Here is a 24,369-nt window from a genome sequence, read left to right as displayed (position 1 = left end):
TACAGAGGGTGGAGGGGACTCCCTGCCAATCAAGGGGGTGTTCTCACACCGGGGGGTCTGAAAGTTTGCGTTCTGGTTCCTGCGTTGTAGAATCAGAGGTTACCGCGACGGGCAGACGGCTAGCGGCTCGGCTAACTCGATTGCAGCGTGTCAGGCTTGCCAAAAAAATCTGGAATGTTCTAGCGCAGGGGTGGACACTCCTGGTCCTGGAGGGCCACCCTCCTGCATGTTTTCCAAGTCTCCCTGTTACAATACACCTGATTCAAATGAGCAGGTTCAGTATTGTAACAGGGAGACTTGGAAAACATGCAGGAGGGTGGCCCTCGAGGACCAGGAGTGCCCACCCCTGTTCTAGCGTGATCGTTTTCGGGGGTCTGTTTTGGCGAGGGAGACAAGCGGGAGGGCCGATAATTTGTCCCCAGGTACGCAAAGATCTGTTTTTTGGTTTGCTACTGCTTCAGGAGGCACCTCAATGGTGGAAACATGTTATTTTACGCTAAATATCAGGTACCTAACGCTGAATATCAGGTTGAACAATGATTTTCACTACATTGTCACAGTGACGGGCGGGTATCGCACTTTTGCTTTGGATTCAATTTTGGGAACCGTCGTGGTGCAAATGTGGGGCACCAGAATTTGTTACTCTGCAGAGCAAGCTACTTTGGGACCCTTGGACTACAGTGGGTGGAGTCAAAAAGTAGAAAACTGCACTGCAGTTAGGGTCTACGTATCGGCTACCAACCAGCGGTACCAAACGGACCGCTCCATTTTGTGCGCAATCGCCACGACTTGACAGATCTCTTTTCGCAGCATTAGCAAAAATCGCCGCACCCTACCGACGTGAGGACTTTGGTTTATTGTACCCCTCACCTATGCTAACTCAAGCCGAGCTGTTGCTAGCTAGCATAGTGCGCTAACTCACATGTACTCAGTGACGGGGGCATTGCTGACGGTGTGGGCGGTGGCGGGCAGGCTAGCTTCGCTACCGTAGCTGGAGCCGCAGCTGTAGAGACTGGGCATGTGAACGCGGTACAGGTTATCGTGAACACCGCCGCCTCGCGAGGCGCCCGACTCATCCTCTCCGTCTTCCTCCTCCGTCCTTTTGTGGGGAAGGGCGAGGGGGGGTTAGGGAGCGGCGGGTAGAGTCGGGAATTGGTGGTGGGGGGGGAGACAACAGATTGTAAACAAACAGCAGGAGAGGAGAGGGGCAAAGGTGACTTAGCTCGGCGCTAACATCGGCGCTAAAGCCGCCCGGCGGCAACGTGAGCGCCATCATGCCGAAAACATGCAGCCGACGGGTGCACATGCAGCCTTTTTTGTCCGGGAAACTTAAAGCAAATAGGATCATGATGATGATCGGCGTACCACGAAAAACAAGAGGGGCGGGTTGGCGGTTGGCAAACTACCATTTCCAGACAACAACAACAAACACAAAAAAAAAAAACGGTGAAAATGAAGCTGATTATCAGCCAGTCAAGTCGAGTCACTGCTGATTTGGAATGTGGATCCGATGTATATACATTCACAGTGAGTAGATTTGAAATGTTGGTTTGCCGTTACGCAGTTTTGTGCTGCCCTTGAAACGGCAATTAATTTTTGAGAAGAAAAACATTTGCAACGGCTACTGACGGTTTCGCAACCTGGCAACACGGAACAAATTCCGTCGATCTCACAGCATCCATTAAATCCTTCCTATTCGCTTATGCAAAATGTCATTCCATAAAACATTCCATAAAAAAATAAATCAACAAATCATTAAATGTGTGAATAAAAAAATAGACAAATAAATAAATATGCAAATAAATAAACACACCAATAAATAAATAGATCAATAAATGAATAAATAAATTAATAAATAAATGAACTCATAAATGAATAAATGAATGAATTAACATCTGAAAAGGTACATTGATTGACAAAAAAATAAATACCTGAATACATAAATAAATTGATAAATAAATGAACACACAAATGAATGAATAAATACATGAATAAATAAATGAATAAATAAATGAGTAACTGAATAAATATGTTGAGAAATAAATAAATAAATGAACAAATGAATCAATGAATGAATAAATAATCAATGAATAAATAAATAAATAAATAAATAACGGAATGAATACATTGACTGATGAATAAATAATAAATAAACAAATAAATAACGGTATGAATACATTGACTGAATAAATACATTGATAAATAAATAAACACGAATGAATAAATGAATGAATAAATAAATAACTAAATGAATACAATGATTCATAAATAATAAATATAAAAATTAATGAATAAATGAATAAATAAATAATGAATACAATGATTCATAAATAATATATAAATGAATGAATAAAAGAATAAAGAACTAAATAAATAAATACAATGATAGATATATCATAAATATATAAATGAATTAATAAAAGAATTAATAAATAACTGAATAAATATGTTGCTAAATAAACACATGATTGACTAAATAAATAAATACGATTGATAAATAATAAATATATATATGAATGAATAAAAGAATGAATAAATAACTGAACAAATAAATACAATAATAGATGAATGAAGTTAGCAGTTTTTTTGACGACGATACTAGTGCAGCGTGTTCTACCGGAAACAAATTCCTTGTGTGTTCTACATACTTGGCAATAAAGATGATTCTGATTCTGATTAATAAAAGAATAAATAAATAACTGAATAAATAACAAAACATGAATAAATGAACAAATAAATGAATAAATAAATACCTAAATGAACACGATTGATAAATACTAAATATATAAATGAATAAATAAAAGAATAAATAAATAACTGAATAAATACATTGATTGAAAAACAAACAAATAAATGAGGTGGTTGTTGCCAGAATTAGCATGGCCGCTAACAACATGGAATCTCGCCCGCGTCATTCACGTGACCACGCGCCGATCAAGACGTCGGCACGTCAAAGCGAAGGAGACAAAGGAGGAGGAAAGGACGGAAAGAAGAAGGCAACACACACAGGCAGGAAGACACGGCCATGTAGAGAACTTGGGCTGGTTTGGAGTGGTTCGGAGGGTTCCACACAAGCGGGTGCCGCAAAGATCAAGATCTGAAGATGAAGGATGCAGGGGAACACGGCGCCCAAGGACAACATGCAAAGACTCCTCAAGTCTCCAAACAGCCATTCCTTTCGCGCAGCGGTGCTTCCCAAACGTAACGGCTCGCCACATTGCAACATGCAACATATACACCGCGAGAAAGTCCCCCAACCGCTTCCGGCCCGTCTTTGGGTGGCTTTTGTCAAGTGATTCCAGTCTGAATATATGAAGCAAAATTTGAAGCCTGTGCCTAAAAATGACGTCCAAAAAGAAAATCAAATACATTTTTCAGAGAGTTTAGGGTGCCCCCCCCCACCCACCCACCCCAAACCCTGCCTGATACCCGAAAACGGCCAGGACATTTTACAAGCGCATGGTCATGAGTCGCAAGGCGCTCTATGTTGACGTCATTTTGCAACTTCATGCCCAGCATTTTGACTTGGAGCCGAGACAAGTTGAGGAAACCCCGCATGGCATATCAGTAGCACGTTAGATGTTAGCGTATGCATTCGTCGCGCGGGCGTGCGATGGCGCGCAATGGCGCTTACCTCTTGCCGGGCCAGGTGTGCGGCACGCTGCACACGATGGAGGAGAACATGAGCGCCGTGACAAAGGAGAAGAGCACCAGATAGATGAAGCCCTCCACGCCGTCGTAGCACAAGCCCGTCAGAGCTTGCACGTAGTCCTGCAACAGGCAAATAGGGGCCGCCCGCGACAAGAGCACAAGTGTCAAAGTCTTTTTCTTGCGGCTCGATCGCTAGCTAGCTCTATTGCTAGCTAGCTCCATCGCTAGCTGGCTCAATCGCCAGCCGGCTCTATCGCTGGCCAGCTCCATCGCTAGCCAGCCCCATCGCTAGCTAGCTCAATCGCTAGCCAGCTCGATCGCTAGGCAGAATCAGAAAACCTTTATTCGTCCCACAATGGGGAAATTTGCATCTAGCGATGGAGCTGGCTAGCTCCATCGCTAGATAGCTCCATTGCTAGCTAGCTCCATCGCTGGCTAGCTGCATTGCTAGTTAGCTCCATCGCTAGCTGGCTCGATCGCTAGGTGGCTCGATGGCTAGCTGGCTTGATGGCTAGCTGGATCGATGGCTAGCTGGCTCGATCGCTAGCTGGCTTGATCGCGACCTAGCTCGATAAATGAGTATGGAATTTCACAAATTTGATTTGCTTTCACGGGCCGAATAAAATGATGTGGCGGGCCAGATTTGGCCCCCAGGCCTTGACTTTGACACCTGTGATGTAAACTGGCAATGGGAAAGGACCAAAGGACCATTTTCAGAAAATCGCTGAAGAGGAAATAAAGTCTGATTAATAGACCAATTAAAAATAATAATAATAATAATAATGTTTCAAAAAAAATCATGTGCCCGTTCTTGCACCATCATGTCCTTTTGGATTCGTTTCACATCACAACTAACAGTGATTTTTATTTTTCAAGTAAAAACCAAAAAAGGCCTGAAGAGTGGAATGGACGCCCGGGAAAATGGCATCCGTTCAACCTTTGGGCGACCACTCACCATGTGCAGGCTGCGACAGTCCACCAGAGCCGTCAGCTGATGAAGGCCCGCTTCCGTCGAGTTCAGTACCGACTGGATCTGATCCAGACTTGCCTGAGGGCCACGCGCAACCAAGTTACTCATTGTACGAGTTGCAAAAAAGTTACAAGATACATAAAATAAATAAATAATTGTAAAAAAAAATCAATCATACGAGATTATGTTAGGATTGAATAAACAAGACGAACATTTTTGCAACGCAATACGTGGGGTAAAAGTAAGAATGAAGTGGAGGCAGGGATGAGAATGACAAATGAGATGAGGCGTGGTGCACACACATCGATACTGTGTGTGTATATATATATATATATATATATATATATATACAGTAAAGTCTCGTTATATCGATATTCAAGGGAGTCCGAAAAAATATCGATATAACCGGGACTATCGATATATCCGACCCTGTTTGCATGTAATTTTCTCCGTGCGTGCATAGAAATAGTATCGATATAACCGGGACTATCGATATATCCGATATCGATATAACGAGACTTTACTGTATATGATTAGAAGTATGTTGATGCTAACGTTAGCCAGGGGCTTGCATTAGTGCCACTGACATTCGACTGTTTCATCCATTGTATGGTTTCATTAGAACGTGTTCTCTCCACAAAGGCGAATTCTTCGGTCCATTCAAACAGATGTATTTTAACTTGTCTGGTTTTTCAAAAGGGGAAGTTCACCTGCTTTGATCATCCAATCAAAATGGCGCTTTCCACCAACCGGCGTCAGTATCATTCATTCAAAATTGCGTTTTCCGCCAACACAAGTCGAAAAAGGAAATGAACAGCGAAAAAGCGAGAATACATATTTAGTTTTATCCGGTCATTTTGGTCTGAAAAAGTCAAAATTCGCCGATCGGCGGAAAATTCTCATCCCTGAGTGGAGGAAATTATTTTCAAAGCACAGTCTGAATTTCACAAAATGGCATTAGTGTGAACCCCCCCACCACCAAGAACAACAAAAGAAAAATCCTTGTCAATTTCTTGACTTTTTTAAAGGACAACCGACGCCTCCGTTTGGTCGGAAAACTTTGTGTTGAGCTGTGTTGATGGCAAAATTAGAAGGAAAACACATAAATAACGCGATGGTGAATCGTTTATGTGTTGCACCATTTGATACTAGCTGACACAAATTCCAAGCAGCCAAAACCCATTTCCAACGGAGCTCTGGCTCCATCTTCTGCATTTTCTGGGACGCTACACATCAGTCTTGATGCCTCAAAATGACCCGGAAGACCTTCTTTAATCGATAATTTATGCTTACCTGTTCAGAACTGTTTGAATCATATTCATAACTGGATGCGCAACAAGAAAGCATCTTCTCCGAATCTGAAGCCATTGTTTTGATTCTCGAGCAAGGCAAGACGTCTTGGCGTGACGTCATGAACTGGGGGCGAGACTTTTTGAAAATGCCCAATTCGCAGCTCAATTTTTGGCAGATTTCGCACACTTTAAGTCATTTTTATTGGTGTTTTGCATTTGACTAAAAATATCAGCCTGCGTGTTTTGGGTATTTTAGATGTGATAAAACATTTTTTTGACGTCAGTTAGGAAACAAAAAAACGGTGTCGGTTGTCCTTTAAAGGACAACCGACACCATCGCGCTGAACATTCAGGAAGTCTTGTTTTTGAGTTGGTGACGAGACCGTACGTGACGTCAGAAAAGGACCGCCTCCTCACCGTAAAAAACACGCATTGTAGCGTCTTTCCATCATGTCAATGTATTTTGCTGTACTGTTTTTTTAAACCATGTCTTACACCCAAAAGCCGCCAGCAGAGGGAGGCAAACTCCATGGAAAGAATGTATCAGCCTGTGTAAACGGGCTGATTCATTCCTCACCGGAGCTGGTCGCCATTTTTCTGCCTCTTTTTGGGTGAGACATCCCCACCGCCCCTTGCCTCAAAATGGCCCAAATAAATTATTTAATCGATTGCAAACATGTATGCTTTGCTCATCAGGACTATTTGAATCATATTCATAACTGGATGTGTAACAAGAAAGCATATTCTCCGAATCTGAAGCCATTGTTTTGATTCACAAGCAATGCAAGACGTCTTGGCGTGACGTCACGAAATGGGGGCGGGACTTTCTGAAAATGCCCAATTCGCAGCTCAATTTTGGATTGGATTGGATTGGATATGCCTTTATTCGTCTCACAGATAGTGGACACTAAGTCATTTTTATTGGCGTTTTGCATTTGACTAAAAATACCATACTGCATGTTTTGGGTATTTTAGATGCTATAAAACGTTTTCTGGTGTCAGTTAAAAAAAAAGTGACATCGGTTGTCCTTTAAGTGAGAATATGATCCTGTACTAAGCCCGCCCCCGTGCGTGCGTGCGAACCCCCCCCCCGGAGCAAGCTAACGCACGGCACACCTTGGTGTTGGCGTATTCCCGCGTGGCCGATCGCAAAAGCTCGGACACGTCATCCTGCATCTCCACCAACGCCTTGTGGCTCCCCGACAGCCTCTGCATGCGCACACACACACAAACAAATACACACACACACACAAACACACAAACTCCAGTCAACATGGAATATTCATGTACATATGTCCAAGATGGCTGCCATGGACACACTTTGATGGTCAGCCAAGTGGGGCCTGTCAAGTCTCGTCTGTTGTTTTTGGAGCACTCTTGTGGCTATTAATTGCTAAGATCCCTTCAAACCTTAATAATAATAATAACTTTCATTAATAAGCGCGTTTCAAAACTCTCAAGGTCACTTTACAGTCACAGGATAAGTTTTTCTGTGGGTGAGCAGCGGCAGCCACACGCGCCACCGTTCACTCCACCCGGAAGTAACTCAGATAAAAAGCTAGCTAGCGAGCTAATAGATAGCTAATATATAGCTAGACAGATAGATAGCTAGCCAGCTAGATAGCTAATAGATAGCTAGCTAGATAGATAGATAGGCAGCGAATAGATCAGGGTTGAGTTGGATTCCTCCCATTTGTTTTTTCTTCCCTGCTGCGGGAAACCGGAAATTTCCCACTGCAGAGAATGAATCGGGAAACAAAATGCCGCTGAAACTTGGTCTCGTTTCCATTTGGCGGTCGCTAAATAGGCAGCCATTTTGACTTTGGTCACCTTTTTTGCTTTGCTGCCCCCAGGGATGGGTGTGCGTTGAGAGTTCTGAAAGGCGCTTATAAATGCAATGTATTATTATTATAAACGAGGCCCGGGAAAAAAATTCTCATGTAGATATTTCATGCTTTATCCCTGCCAGCATTTCCTTGGCTATTCTCCATAGTCGTGCTTTGTCTTCAGTTTCGATTCTCCAAAAGACTTCACACGCATTCCTTTTCTTTGGATTGTTGATTAGCATTTCTTTAGCTACGTTTCATTTCCTTCCCTCGCCTCGCCCACACTGAAACGTGAGTTAAGCATTGCTGTTTTGCACAATTACCAATATCCAGAGTTTACATTAAGTATTTAACTTGTCAATAAATTATTTTTATCATGGACGCATATTTTGTCACGACAATGCTTGGTGTGAGCCGAGAAAAAGTGAAACAAAATTTTATGCCGATTTTTAATTGAAAAATAGGGGTGCGCGTTACACTCGAATAAATACAGTACTTTTCAAATGTGATGTCAAAAATAATGACTGTCGTTCTGGTTGTATGGGAAAATTTGAAATTTGGGTTTGGACTTTAGCAAGCGTAATGGCGCTTGATGTGCTTGCTTTGCTTTGGCGGGCCGAGTAAAATGATGTGGCAGGCCAGATTTGGCCTACGGGCCTTGACTTGGACACCAGTGATCAAAGGGATTAGCCAGCTAGCTGAATAGAAAGAGAGCTAGTTAGTTGGATCGCTGGCTAGATCACTAGCTATCTAGCTCGCTAGATGAGCATGGAATTTAACACATTTGATTTGCTTTGGCGGAGCTAAATAAAATAATGTGGCCCCTGGGCCTTGACTTTGACACCTGTGGTGTCAAGATCTTTCCATTGTAGACGTGGCACATCTCCAAGTGGAATTCAAAGAATCAAATTACCTGCTGGAAAGGGTTGACTTGTCCCGGGCTGCACATAAGGTAATACTGCAGGATATCTGGCAACCAAACAACATATGTGATAGAGATTAGACAGAATAAGAAGTTATCATATTTAAGTTTCGTCAATCACGTGGAATAATCATTTCCTTCTGTGAAGCGAAACATGGCGGCCACGGGGGGTTGAGGGAGGGGGGCAGTCGCTTCACATGCTCCGAAGAGGAAATGCCATTTACATGCCACCATTTGTGCAACCCGCCACAATGTGTGTGTGGGTGTGCGTATATGTGCGTGTGTGTGTGTGTGCCATTGCGGAAACAAGTGTGAGACAACAGATCCCATTAAAACAAGACACAAGGGAAATGAGAAATAATGCTGTTAAAAAATAAATAAATAAACAAACAAATAAGTCAAGAAGTAAATGGATCAAAAACACAGAAATAAATATATAAGGTGAATAAATAAATAACCAAGTGAATAAATAAATCAAATAAATGAATAAATACATAAACACATAAACAGATACATCAAGAAAAGAATATGTAAATAGATAATCAAACAATTGGACAAACGAACAAATAAATTGATAAATAAATGAATAATAAATTAAATAAAAACATATACAGTGAGACCTCGACTTACGAACACCTTGTCTTATGAACTTTTCATCTTACGAACGTCAAATTTATGAAAATTAAAACTTATAATAAGCACTATTTTCATAATACACACCCACCACGGTTGGTCCATCAAGCACACGACCTTTGGATCTGGCGGAGTGATCTTCGGCGGAAGCACATGACCGAACAGCGCACCAGCCGGCGCTACTTTCCACACACCCTCTCATTGAATGCACACATCGATCGCCTACTTGGAGCTTTTTGCTGATAATTTTACTATGATGGGACCGGAAAAAAAACACCACAGGCTCGTGTTCAGCCCAAGAAGACACAAAATATAATCACCGTCGCTGAGAAGAAGGAGATAATTGAAAAACACAAACAAGGTGTGCGTTTGTGTGATTTAGTGGCCGAGCACGGCTACGCTAAGTCAACCATTGCTACCATTCTCCGGAACAGAACCAAGCCATCAGAGGTGCGTCTGGTGCAAAAGGTGTTTCCATGCTCTCAAAGCGACGGTCTCGGGCAATCGAAGAAGTTTAAAAACTTCTGTTAATTTGGATTCACGAAAAGCAGCTATCTGGCGACAGCATGAGTCAAGCAATTTTATTTATTTATATTATATATTATATACAGTAAAGCAACCTCAAACTAGCAACAAGGAAAGCGGCTACGACCAAATACCTCCAGCGGGTGAGGCAAGTCCTAAGAAGCCAGCTCAATGGCAAGAACAAGACCCGGGCAATAAACAGCTATGCCCTGCCAGTGATCAGATACCCTGCAGGAATAATAAGATGGCTAAAGGTAGAGATTCAGACCACTGATGTTAAGACCCGAAAACTCCTCACCATGCATGGAGGGTTCCATCCCAAGTCCAGCACACTGAGACTGTACACAAGCCGTAAGCTAGGAGGTCGGGGGCTAGTGAGTGTGAGAGCCACTGTCCAGGATGAAACATCCAAGCACATGGAATACATCAACGGATCCAACGGATGATGTACTCAAAGAATGTCTCAGTGCTGGAAGAGGGACAATCATGTGAGCAAAAGCCCCTACACGGGATGTACCACTGAACCATAACTGAAGTGGCTGATCTCAAGAAGTCCTATCAGTGGCTAGAGAGGGATGGCCTAAAGGACAGCACAGAGGCACTCATCCTCGCTGCTCAAGAGCAGGCCCTGAACATCAGAGCCATAGAGGCAGGGATATACCACTCCAGGCAAGACCCAAGGTGTAGGTTGTGCAAAGAAGCACCTGAGACAATCCAACACATAACTGCAGGGTGTAAGATGCTGGCATGGAAAACCTACATGGAGCGCCATAACCAGGTGGCTGGCATAGTCTACCAAAACATCTGTGCGGAGTCTGGCCTGGAAACCCCAAGGTCAAAATGGGAAACACCTCCCAAGGTAGTAGAGAATGACCGAGCTCCTGTGGGAATTCCAGATACAGACTGACAAGATGGTAATGGCCAACCAACCAGATATCGTGGTCATAGATAAAGGACAAAGGAAAGCCGTTGTCGTGGATGTAGTGGTCCAGAGTGATGGAAACATCAGAAAGAAGGAACATGAGAAAATCGAGAAATACCAAGGGCTCAGAGAGGAGCTGGAGAGAGCCTGGGAGGTAAAGGTGGTCGTGCCTGCTGTGGAGCACTCGGGGGCAGTGACCCTCAAACTCGACCAGTGGTTGCAACAGATCCCGGGAACAACATCGGATATCTCGGTCCAGAAAAGCGCAATGCTGGGAACAGCACGGATACTGCGCAGAACCCTCAAGCTTCCTGGCCGCTGGTAGAGGACCTGAGCTAAAATGGGGCCAGACACCACCCGTGGGGGGTGAGACGAGGAATTTTAACATTTTTATATGCTTATATAAGTGAATAGGTGAATAAATGAATAAGAATGAATAAACGAATAAGTTAATAAATAAAGTTAATAAATGAATGAATAAATAAACATATATAAATAATTACTATCTACTAAATATCCTATACAACCGATGTCAGAGTCTGGTTTGCATTGCGTTTCCAGTGAGGGTTGGGCTCCACCAAGGCTGCCCTTTGTCACCGATTCTGTTCATAACCTTTATAGTTATGAACAGAATCCATTCATAACCTTTATGGTTATGAACGCAGCCGAAGCGTTGAAGGGTTCCGTTTTGGTGGCCTCAGTATAGCATCTCTGCTTTTTGCAGATGATGTGGTAATGTTGGGGCCTTCAAGCGGAGCTCTCCAACTCTCTCTGGAGCGTTTCGCAGCTGAATGTGAAGTGGTTGGGATGAGAATCAGCACTTCCAAATCTGAGACAATGGTTCTCAGTCGGAAAAGGGTGGAGTGCCCTCTCCAAGTCTGGGAGGAGATCTTGCCTCACGTGCAGGAGTTTAGGTATCTGGGAGTCTTGTTCACGAATGAGGGTGTGAGGGAGCGAGAGGTCGACAGGCGGATCGTCTGCTGTGATGCGGACTTTGTACAGATCTTTCGTGGTGAAGAAGGAGCTGAGCCAAAAAGCGAAGCTCTCAATTTACCGGTCGATCTACATCCCACCCTCATCTATGGTCACGAGCTATGGGTTGTGACCGAAAGAACGATTACCCAGATACAAACAGCCGAAATGAGCTTTCTACGTAGGGCGTCCAGGCTCTTCCTTAGAGATAAGGTGAGAAGCTCGGTCATCCGGGAGGGGGCATCTGATTAGGATGCCACCTGGACGCCTCCCTGGTGAGGTGTTCCGAGCATGCCCCACTACCGGGAGACCACGGGGACGACCCAGGACACGCTGGAAGCCCAGACTTCCTTCTCCCCAGCCACTTATTCTAGCTCGTCCTTGCGCATCCCGAGGCGTTCCCTGGCCAGCTGGGAGACATAGTCTTTCCAGCGTGTCCTGGGTCGTCCCCGGGGTGGCAGAAGATGGGTGGATGGATAAATAAATGAACAAGTCAATAAGACAATCAATAAAAGTAATGAATAAATAAATAAACATATATCTAAATAAGTGAGTAAATAAATAATCAAATAAATGAATAAATAAATAAACATACACTGAAATAAAAGAAAAAATAAATAGATAATCAAATAACTGGACAAAAAAACAAATAAATGGATAAAAAACTAAATAAATATGCATATAAATAAATATATAAATGAGTGAACAGGTGAATATATGAATAAAAATGAAAGCAAAAATAATCTGATGAATAAATAAAGCAAATAAATAAATAAGCAAATAAATTAATGAATAAATAAATATATATATAAAAAAAAAAATCCTCGTCTCACCCACCATGGGTGGTGTCTGTCCCCATTTCAGCTCGGGTCCTCTACCAGAGGCTAGGAAGCTTGAGGGTTCTGCGCAGTATCCGTGCTGTTCCCAGCACTGCGCTTTTCTGGACCGAGATATCCGATGTTGTTCCCGGGATCTGTTGCAACCACTCGTCGAGTTTGGGGGTCACTGCCCCGAGTGCTCCAACCACCACAGGCACGACTGTCACCTTTACCTTCCAGGCTCTCTCCAGCTCCTCTCTGAGCCCTTGGTATTTCTCGATTTTCTCATGTTCCTTCTTTCTGATGTTCCCATCACTCGGGACCGCTACATCCACGGCAACGGCTTTCCTTTCCCCTTTATCTATGACCACGATATCTGTCTCGTTATATCGATATCGGATATATCGATAGTCCCGGTTATATCGATACTATTTCTATGCACGCACGGAGAAAATTACATGCAAACAGGGTCGGATATATCGATAGTCCCGGTTATATCGATATTTTTTCGGACTCCCTTGAATATCGATATAACGAGACTTTACTGTATATATATATATATGTATATATATATATATATTTATTCATTAATTTATTTGCTTATTTATTTATTTATTTGCTTTATTTATTCATCAGATTATTTTTGTTTTCATTTTTATTCATATATTCACCTGTTCACTCATTTATATATTTATTTATATGCATATTTATTTAGTTTTTTATCCATTTATTTGTTTGTTTGTCCAGTTATTTGATTATCTATTTATTTTTATATATAAGTGAGTATATAATCACATGAATTAATAAACACACGAACAGATAAATAAATAAATAAAAGAATACTTAAATAGATAAACAAATAAATTGAAAAATGAACAAATAAATACATGGATAAATAAATAAAAGGGAAATGGTAATACAAATGGTAAATAAATAAAATGAAAATAAGAAATGGATGGTAAATAAATACAAAATAAAGACACAAATGAATAAATACATCAATTTGTGGAATACAATGCAGCAGCAAGCGAGCCAGCGATTGGACGCTTGCGCAGTTCGACGGTACCTTGATTGATGACGGCGTTTTCCTTGGTGGCGCGGACGACGTACGTGTCAGGGGAATCGCAGAAGTCACTGGCCGCCTGCACGTATACAAAGAATCAGAATCAGAATACCTTTATTCGTCCCACAATGGGGAAATTTGCAGTCCAGAGCAGCAATTGAAAAGGGATGGGGTAGGGGTGGGGGTGAAAGGATCGAAAACAAGATATTCTAAGCATAACAAAATAAAGTGTAACAAAATAAAGTGTAAAGAGATGGTGTCGGCTCGCCGACATTGCCACGGCGACAACCTTACCGCAGCAACGCCCAGTTCCAGGCCCAGAGACACCCAGCTGACGATGAGCGTAAGTACGCCCAGCAGGCACACGCTGCCGACGGTCACAAACGTCAAAGTCGTGAACGTTGGGGGGTGAAAATGTCTACGGGTGAACTTTGCGGCGCCGTGACGTACCCAATGAGAGTTCCCCTGGAGTTGCGAATGAGTCCGAAGAGAACCAGGAGGCAAATGAGGACGTCGAACAGCAACAGGCCCAGGTAAGCCAACCACCTGCCAACGCACCACCACAACAACAATGGCGTCCATCAAACTTGTTCAACTGAAATGACCAAGGCCACTTTTTCCAGACCACTTTGCCAATTGTTGTCGTGGGAAACGCGCACGAGTGAACCTGAAATAAAACAAAAATGAGGAAGCTTTGCGGAGGAATGTCCCGAATGATCAGAATGCTTCAAATGTGTTGAGAAATATGGAAGGACTGTGAAGGGTGGGCAAGAATGGGAGCGGGGGTTCAAAATTTTTGAGGGATTGATATTCACGTACAGTCAATCCCTGGTTTTTGACCATAATCTGTTCCGGAAACATGTTCAAAAACCGAAACAACACTTCCCATTGTACAACCCTTTTTAACTATTTTACTGCAATTGCGGAGATCTAAGCCAAACACGGCTGCCGTTTAGTAAAAAAAAAAAGGGATTCAACAAAACAAAGGCATCGGCAGTGTCTGAAACTCATGACAACAAGTTAGCGGACACCAGGGCAGACAACTCTGAAAAGTTGCCTGCCTGCCCATAAAATTGTCTGCCCCATTTTTCACAAGTTGAAACACAATAAGATGACTAATCGCAAAAAAAAAACATTGTTGCAAAGTACAGGTGACATCCGATTTACGACAAGCGCTCGTTACGACCACCCGCACTTACGACCACCAGACCGTTTTTTTTTTTCTTTTAAATTGTACGGATGCCACCGCTACAGCCAGCAACGCGACAGAGACCCGTGCAGGATGATTCATTAAGCTACAACACAAAGCGCTGGTCTCAAAAACTGGACCAGGAAAATAATCAAAAATAAAGAATACCAAAAACGACGAGTCGGGGGCAATAGAAAACCCAACAATGGCGAAAAGCAACTCGCACACGGTGAAGCAGAAAAGGTACAATTCCGAAAGGATGACGGGATGTAGTGGGGGGGCTCGGACCGACCACCGAAGATATACAAAGTCCAGGGTAATACAAAATACAAATACAAGTTGACAGCGTCCATTGGATGCGGAGAGGCGTTGCCCCGCCCCCAGCTGTCAATCCGAACGTGACAATATCGAAGTAGGAAAAAATGAGGATACAAAATAACTGTTTCTTAACAAACGCTTATGAAAATTTTCTTCAGCATGACAGCATCTCACTAGCACAGTAATTGGACACCCCCACACTCGAGCGGGTGGGATCGCCGCGACGCAATTGCCGCGTCGGCTCACGGTCGGCGCCGCTGCCTTTTTGAGACAGTTCATTCTGCTGTGCTGCGAGATGGCGGGTTGGGAGAGTCGGCGTTGCAGACGGCCCCTCGGTCGCGCCGCACGTCAGCGTGGGGTGCGGCCGCAGAGAGGGCAACCGGGAGAACCTTTTTGCTTCTGCGTCCGCCGGAGTCCGAGCGTGTGTCTTGGGTGACTTCTCCGTTAGCAAGGAGAGCGATTTTTGGACGGCTCGCATGCGTGGGGAAGCCGTGCGGATTTGGGTCAGCAGAAAGCATGTGCGTCGACACAGTAATAAAGATCGATAATATGAAATATAAAATGATTAAAATGACACTGAAAATTATACGATTTATAAATGAACTGTCAACATTTTGATATGTAATAATATTCAATAGAAAACGTTGCTTAGAAACAACGGATTTAGATCGTATACTATCCTGTCGTATGGGAGATGCCAGCGTGTCGTCATTTGTTATGATCATGTGGTCGGTCGCGTCAGCCATTTTGAATGCTTTTCGATTTACGACCGTTTGACTTACGACCGTTTTGTCGGAACGGAACCTGGTTGTAACTCGGATGTTACCTGTATAAAGGATTTTTTTAAATTAAGGAAGTACCTAACACAAATGTTCCCTTGTTTAATTTATGGTAAATATCCCTTGCTGAAGATTTTGCTCCAGTGTCGTTGGTCGTCATGGTTGTCTGCTAAAAGCCACGTGGACTCCTCTTTCTAAGTGCCTTTCAAAACACTTTACACTCACGGTATAATGTACGTTTACATTTTGTAGCGTCATAAATTTTGTTAGCTTCTTTTGAAGCTTTCTTCTGGAGCTGAGGTTCTGTCAATCTACTTTGGAAAATGATATTAAAATGCACGACCTTATAACGCTCGGAAAAGTCCGAAGAACGAAACAGGCTTCTGATTGGCTGCCGTGCCGAGCATGCAAATTGCCAAACAAACGTTCATTTGGCTACATCAAGAAGTGACACAAAAGGAAGCGGATGGGAGTCGGGTGGTGCATTTAGGTGCGCTCAGTTTGGTCCACAACCCTTTTTCAGTTGTAAACGGAGTCATCAAAAACTCAACATTTTGGTCGAAAACTGACTTTGTCTAGAACTGAGACGCCCGAAAACCCAGGTGACCATAATCGGTTCCGGAAACTTCTTGGAAAACTGACTTGCTTGAAAACCAAAACAGCACTTCCCATTATAATCAATGTAAAAAATGTTCATCTGTTACTAATTGATAAAGTGTGGAAAACTGAGACGTTGGAAAACCCAGGGTTGACTGCAATTTGACTGATCAAAGGGCTAAAGCGAACAGCAGACAATTGTCAGCAAAAACCAAAAAAAGCAGAAACATTTTTTGCACCAAAATTGCACCGTGATGTCATATTTGTCCAAAATGTGAATAATTTGAGAAATGTGGAGTGACTTTCTTGAAAACTTGGAATTAGCATGCCATTTGGCGGATGAATTAAGGACGTCCAAGTTTTTGATGCTAGAATTGTTTGAATGATTTGCAAAATGGGGGGGCGGGGTCCGACCTGTAGAAGTCAAAGGCGTCGGTGCGGCGGGCCAGGTCCTCCAGAGACACGTCCGTGTTGGACCAGAAGGGGACGTCGGCCAGGAGCTTGAGCAGCTCGTCCAGCTGGCCCTGCAGCTTCTGGATGATGGACACATAGTCCGTCTGCTCCCGGTAGACCGTCTCCAACTGGGCCAGGTTCTCCTCCACCGTCCGGTTCAGGGCCAAGGCGTTGTCCCACACCTGCGGCGGGGGGACGTCAGGCACCGGCCAACGCATCGTTCCTTGACGCGCCCCTCCCTTACCAGTTTCTCCATGCCTGACACAGTGCGGTTGGCGTGGCGCAGGGAATAGGCCAGGCGACCGGCGCCATCGCTGGATTCGCCGTTCCCGTAGAAGCCCACGGCAATGCCGGCGCTGGAGGGACGAAAACGGGCGGTGACACAAAGATGCTGCTTCGCTGGCGGAACGTTTGCGAGGGAATTCACGGCAGGCCGTTCTGCTCCGCACACCCGCGCGCAAGCTAGGTGATGAACGCGCGTGCAGCGACGACATCAATCCTCATCTGCCGACGCTAACAAGACGGAAGCTGGGATGAACATCCATTGTAGTTTATGGGAACCAATGAGTTTTTTTATGGTCTCCACAATGCAATTTCACGGGGGTGGGTGATGGGGGGGATACTTCATCACCTCACCACCCTTTGTCTCAAACCTAACCGCACCAAAAAGGATCCTTACGCACCTTAGCCAAAACAGAATTATAATGCTGCAAAAAAAAACAACAACATTTTTTAAAACACTTCTCGTCAGCCAATCTGCTTCCATCACCATGGCAACCATGAGAGGCCGGACCGAAGGCAACAGCTGTCAATCAAATTTCACACACACAGTCGTGATCAACAAGGATTCTGGTGGAGACGCACCGCCTCTCGCACTTACTTGAGTGACAGTTGGTTGTGACCCCCACCCACCTGCCCCCACACCCCCACTTTTGGCGACAAACGTGAATGGACATCAAGCGTGGCTCACCTGCACACCAGGGTTGCGATGATGACGCACCAGGCGGTGCAGCAGCAGTCAGCGCTGGGCCGCCGGGAGTGGTCGCGGTGCAGCGAGGCCGACGAATGGTCGCTGCTCTTGCGCCGGCGGCAGCACAGCCAGAAGGAGTAAAAAAGGAGGAACAGGAGGTCCAGGCCCAAACACAACAAGGCCACCGAGCCCAGCAGAAGCACCGACTGCCAAGACACAAGTGAGCAGGGGTTGGGTTGCGGTGGCACAGAGTCAAAATGGGAGGCCGCGTGAGTTAGCTTCCGGCGCTAACCGCCAACTCGGATTGAAACCTGCTGGAAACAGCCACTGACAATGGTCCCCAAAGTCTTTGTCGTGAACCGCTAGCATCTCTGCGATGCTAGCTTATTAGCACGTCATCAAAAACGCGCCCATCCTCCACGCGGGGAGCCCAAACCACGATGATTTGACAACCATTGTGGTTAAAACGGTGGTTCTCGTTTTTGACCCCCTCGTGGTCAAATTCAATCCATTTTCTGTCAATGCTGGTGCTGAAATCGAAACACACTCGAGTGTGAATATTTCTTGATTTATTTATCTAGCTATCTAGTTGGATATCTCACTAGCTAGCTATTTGCTATCTAGATCTCTGGCCGGCTATCTAGCTACCTAGCTATTAGCTATATATATCTGACTGGCTGGCTAGCTATTAGCTATCTATTGGCTAGCTAGCTAGCTAGCTTTCTATCTGTCATGGTTTGCAAGGTGGTGATGGCGGTTGTGGATCCCAAAAAAGCAGGCAGGAGGGAGCAGCAGGTTGTATTTGACAAATTGTATTAAAATAAAGTCAGCTGGAACAAAATCTAAAACATCAAAGTCATCCGAACATAAAAGTACAAAGTATCAAAGAAAACAATGAGTAAAAATCTGCCGAGATGAAACAAACCTGACAAGGTGAAGCAAACACATTCAATGCACACATACAATGACCAGACACGAAATGGTCGTGCCGGGAGTCCTTTCAACTGCCACTGATTGCAACGATCAACACCTGTGCGGCTGCAGGCAGGGCCGACAGCGCTATCCGTTGGTCGCCAACCAGAGCGTGACAGTGTGCCCCTGATCGGAACGACCAGCACTTGTGCAGTTGCAGGCGCGGCCGACAGCGCCACACGATGGTCGGCAACCAGATCGTGACACTATCTATTTGAGTTACTTCCGGGTTGAGTGAACGCTGGCGGATGTGGTTGCCACTGCTCACCCAAAGAAAAACGTATCTTATGACTGTAAAGTGAGCTTGAGAGTTTTGCAAGGCGGTTAGAAGTGAATTATATTATTATTATTATTATTATTATTATTATTATTATTACCCCCCGGGGGCGACCCAGAACACGCTGGAGAGACTATGTCTCCCAGCTGGCATGGGAACACCTCGGGATCCGCCAGGACGAGCTAGAAGAAGTGGCTGGGGAGAGGGAAGTCTGGGCTTCCCTACTGAAGCTGCTGCCCCCGCGACCCGACCCCGGATAAGCGGCAGAAGATGGATGGATTATTATTATTATTATTATTATTATTATTTATTGTACATAACTCAGCAATGTTGCTGCGACATCAGGTTGGCCATTCCGTACCCCAGCCCGAAACCCCCCCATTTCTGGCTAATCTCCCATCTCGGTTCTTCGACCTCAAATCCCCTCGGACAGTCTGGAAAAGTCATTGTGAGGCAGGACCTCACCAAGAGCCGGAATGTTCTCAGGACTCCATTTTGGATGGCGACCGAAACTGACCACCCCCTCCTCCCCTATTTGACCTCGTTTCTCCATCCCCAAATTCACTCGGTTCGACGGTTGCACACACGGGGCATCACGGGACCTGTTTGGTGTCGGTTAGCATCAAAGAGCACAATGCTAATGAACGAGCATGGCTTGTACGACCCTCCCCCGCTACCCCGCCTACGAACTGTATTGGTCGCACTTGCACAATGGCATGAAAAATGTCCTTGCTACCGTCTCAAATTTTAGCAGCGACCATTTGGGGACGGTATGGCGCCATGAAGTTAGCTTGGCCACAAAATTATTGGATTGGATTAGCCTTCATTAGGCTAATCCAATTACTAAAGATGAAAATTTATGATTTGTTGAACGTTTTCATGGATAAATATTACAATATTTACTTCATATTTTGTTTGAGTCTGGATTTATCTATCTGGCTATCTAGCTAGCTATCTAGCAAGCTATCTGGCCAACTACCTACCTTGCTATCTATTATCTATATATAAGATATCAATTAGCTATCTGGCTGGCTAGCTGTCTATCTAGCTATATATCTGGCTATCTATTGTAGCTAGCTAGCTTTCTATCTATTTGAGTTACTTCCGGGTTGAGTGAACGCTGGTGCGTGTGGCTGTCGCTGCTCCCCCACAGAAAAACTGATCCTGTGACTGTAAAGTGACCTTGAAAGTTTTGAAAGGCGCTTAGAAATGAAAATTATTATTGTTATTATTATTATTATTATTATCATTGGGGCTATTGTGAACATTGTGAGCATGCACGAAAATTTTGCGCAATCTGGCAAAACCGCAAAGAAGTTTTGAATCCTTCAGTTTCATTTTCGGCTTTGGAGCAAACCAGTTGGAATTTACCACACAATTGTCTGCAAAATAGAGACAAGAAAGCCCGTTTACATGTTTCATCCGACTCAGACCCCCAAAATTGTGCTTAAAAAAAGAGAGGGAAAAAAGAGACTAGCAGATCCAAACCGACAGCTGTGAGATTAACTGTCAACGCAGATTAGGCGAGAACCAATTAGTTTGTAATTAGCACACTCAGCTCGCGGCGTGGGGGTGTTGGACTCCAGATCGGCTTGCGGGGTGGGCAGTCAGCCGCAGTACGTGATCTACTTTCAATCTGTGCTTTTCCCAACGCGTGAGCGCGGTCGGGCTGACCCGATCAATCGCTTCCACTGCACTGACTCATCCTTGTAACCCCCACCCCCACACCCAACCACAACCCTCCCGGGCGTTACACAAAGACTTTGAGCCTGGCAAACAAGCACCCGGTCTGTTTTCCCAAGGCGTTCGCTGACCTCCAGTTCATCCGAGCGCCGTTTGCCTTTGACCCAGTCACCAAGACGGGCCACCGCAAGACTTCTCCGATGCTTCCCAAAACGGCAACGAATGACAATGAGAGGGCAAAGCCGCCGTGGTGCTCTACCGCTGGGAAACCGCAAAAGCGACTCTGCAGTTCCATCGTTGTATACAGACAACACACGCGGACACACACCAGTTCTAGTCTGAGGCCCTGACAGAATTTGCGGACTCTATATCCAGTTTCAGAAAGGAAAAAGTCACCAGAGAGAGAGAGAGCAAGAAGATTGCATTGAATGTATTTCTGCCATTCTTTGAGCCAAAATGGCCGCCACAAAGAAAACCATCATGGCCTTTTGTTCCCTAGTTTGTGTGTGAACATGCAAACATTTGAGACGCAACTACGCTTGTGCGACCAGAACCTAAGTCAATCCCCTTTTTTTCATTTATTTCAACTAATCTTGCTGACAAGGTCTGCCGCCATTTTGGCAAGGAGACGCAAACATACAGCATGTGCTTCGTCTTGGAAACATTTCTACGACTGTTTGAGCCAAAATGGCCCCGCAAAGAACATACTTTTCTCCAATGACAGGAAACTGTTTGGGCCTTTTGTTCCCTTGTTTGTGTGTGAACATGCAAACATTTGAGACGCAACTACGCTTGTGCGAGCAGTACCTAAGTCAACTGCCTCACCCAGCCTTTTTTTTTTCATTTACAACTAATCTTGCTGACAATGTCTGCCGCCATTTTGGCACGGAGACGCAAACATATTGCATGTACTTCATCTTTGAAGCTTTTTTGCGACTGTTTGAGCCAAAATGGCCACCGCAAAGAAGATAGTTTTCTCTAATGACAGAAATCTATTTTGGCCTTTTGTTGTGACATGCAAACATCAGCGTTTCAACTTTGACGTATTTCTGCGATTGTTTTTAGCCAAAATGGCTGCCACTTTTAACCACCATCTTTTTTTTCTTCCTGTGACTGTGTCTGGTTGTGCCGGATGCAAGAAAGATCTTGCGGGTGAATCAAAAGAGGCCTCGCTGTGAAAAAGTGGCCGGGAAAAAAGTGCTCTTTTCTTTTCAGCCAGCAAGCTATTCAACCTCCGATTCCTTTCTTGTCATTCTCAGCCACTCTCCTGGTCTAACATAATTAACGATTGCACCCTGAATGGAACCCCTCTCTTCCCATCACCCCCCCTCCCCGACTGCCCTCCCATCAACGCACAAAGTAAGACACACGTCTATAAAAGGCCCGAGGAAGCTTTGTGAACGAACGTCAAGTGCTAAATACGCACTGACACAGAAACCATGCACACAACATGCAATCAACAACATGCGAGATGGTGCCCAATGTATGGCGCGCGGGACAGAATAGGACCCTCGATTTGGCCCGTGTGCGTAGATTACACAAAAATCACAATTTTAAATTCAAGTACCCGTTGAGGATGATGCTGATGTCCACTGGAGGGCGCACATACAACTACCTAGCACACTGGTGTCCAAGTCAAGGCCCGGGACCAAATTTGGCCTGCCAGATTATTTTATTTCGCGGGAAAGCAAAGCAAGCATGTCAAGGGCCGTTAGCTGGAAAATGTGGTGGGCAGGGTGCGGAGGGTGCAGTAGGATTTCCCGCGCCTTTGTCTTGATTCTTGCAGTGTGCAAGTCCTTGAGAGTGGCAATGGCGGACTGCTAAAGTCCAAACCAAAATTTCAAATTGTCGTACATAAACCACAATAAGTCATTATTTTTACTTCAAATTTGAAAAAGAAATATTCATTCTTTTTGGGGGGTTTCTGATGTATTGTGTGGAGGGGATAAATATTAATAATACATTTAATTTCTAAGCGCCTTTCAAAACTCTCAACGTCACTTTACAGTCACAGGAGAAAAAAAAGCAGCATTGGGCAGAAAATGAATCAGATCCAGGTGCTCTATTAGCAAAATGGCTGTGCAAAATGTTTACAACAAGAGAAGTACATTCCACATGTGTACTGCCGCAGTCGTCTTTGCTCCCACAGGAGAGGCTGAGACCAGGAGACGAGGACCTGATCATGACGATCAAGCGAAAGATGTGGTCGCCACCAAAGTGGGAGGGGCCATTCACCGTGCTGATCACAATGCCAACTGCCATCAAAATCGCGAAAGAGCCACCTAGGTGTACCAAAGTCATTGCAAGGTCGTTCACCAACCGGATCCTGATTAGGTGGAAGACGGGTGGTGCCAAACCCGTACCCACAGAAAAAGCTAGGTTTGATCCTACTCACTAGCTATGGGTTGGGTCAACATTATCTTTATGTACGGACTCGTGGGGGCCATCCTGATGACACACGTAAAGCTCCCCACTCTTCCCGCCTGCCAAACTCCACTATTCTATCCAGTGACAACAGATAAATGCCCAAACATGGCACATCCCGTGGCCTGCCTGCCCCTACATGCTGCAGGAATAGTTTTGTTTCCCCTTGGCGTCCTAGTGAATAAAGCACGACAAAATGGAAGTGATTATCCCCATGGTTCTTGGTACGCTCGTGTCAAGTTGGGGAAGGCTTAGACCACTGGTTGGGATTACGTTGTGGTCCATTCCAAGCCCGACACAAAATGGGTTCGGGACAGCTGTGCTCAAGAATGCAGCACGAATTGTCCTCAGAATAGCTAGGGGGAACTGGTTGGGAACTGGCACTATGACAGATATCCAACTTGCTATCATAACTCACGACGTTGCAGGATGCATGGACTTGAGGCTCTGTCCAGGGCTTCCTGAACATCATATTGGTTTTCCCGTAACTATATGCATTATATCATCTGTGGCATCACCAGTCGTGACGTCGCCTGTCCACCATAAACCACACAACCACACTTTCATTTCTTTCATAACTTTGCTGCTGTGAAATGTAAATTTCTCCACTGCGAGACTAATAAAGGCAAATCCAATACAATCCAATCCAATACATCAGACTGTCAGCCTGGGTGGAGGCAGCTGACAACACTGCCCAGAGCCTAGGTGTCATAGACGTATAATATCAACCGTTTGCAGGAGAAAGACATGGCTGGAATCTGTTATTATCAAACACGTGGTACCGTTATGCTACGCTCAGTGCGAAGCAAAATAGAAAAAGTAATTGTTTTGTATGCTCTTATATGCCTTATTCTGTGACACAACAACGCATGCATTCGAAGTTATTCGGAGAGAGAATGGCTAGAGATGCATATTTGTCAATATCTTTGCATAAATCCGATCAACATTTTCCGGTTCTTCGTAATGCTTCGAAAGGAGAGATGGTTCCAGGCTTAGACACTGTTTTGGAACCAGTTAACCAAGTTATGACCGAGAGCGGGTTGTGATTACCATTACGCGTTATAATGTACAGTACGGGTCAAAATTTGGGTTTTATAGATGAGGATAGATGTT

At 44.6% G+C, this 24,369-nt stretch overlaps 1 protein-coding gene across 2 annotated transcripts in view; it reads right to left on the bottom strand.

Annotated features, from left to right (window-relative positions):
• Positions 1-24,369, bottom strand: part of ttyh3b (tweety family member 3b) — a 40,811-nt gene that overhangs the window by 7,877 nt on the left and 8,565 nt on the right. Inside the window, exons 3-14 of one of the 2 annotated variants that reach the window (XM_089005464.1) lie at positions 17,901-18,106; positions 17,175-17,286; positions 16,892-17,112; positions 14,045-14,140; positions 13,889-13,961; positions 13,598-13,673; positions 8,653-8,708; positions 7,030-7,122; positions 4,607-4,699; positions 3,635-3,771; positions 923-1,099; positions 4-79 (exon numbers count right to left, since the gene is read on the bottom strand). In XM_089005464.1, the coding sequence (XP_088861590.1) occupies positions 4-79; positions 923-1,099; positions 3,635-3,771; positions 4,607-4,699; positions 7,030-7,122; positions 8,653-8,708; positions 13,598-13,673; positions 13,889-13,961; positions 14,045-14,140; positions 16,892-17,112; positions 17,175-17,286; positions 17,901-18,106 (1,416 nt within the window). The remainder of the gene's footprint in view (positions 1-3; positions 80-922; positions 1,100-3,634; positions 3,772-4,606; positions 4,700-7,029; positions 7,123-8,652; positions 8,709-13,597; positions 13,674-13,888; positions 13,962-14,044; positions 14,141-16,891; positions 17,113-17,174; positions 17,287-17,900; positions 18,107-24,369) is intronic. The other variant, XM_089005465.1, reaches the window with a different exon arrangement.

Source organism: Hippocampus bargibanti, linkage group LG10 (genome assembly GCF_051943395.1).
Source record: "Hippocampus bargibanti isolate YZ-2025 linkage group LG10, ASM5194339v1, whole genome shotgun sequence".
Classification (NCBI taxonomy): Eukaryota; Metazoa; Chordata; class Actinopteri; order Syngnathiformes; family Syngnathidae; genus Hippocampus; species Hippocampus bargibanti.
This window is presented reverse-complemented; position numbering and strand designations above follow the sequence as displayed.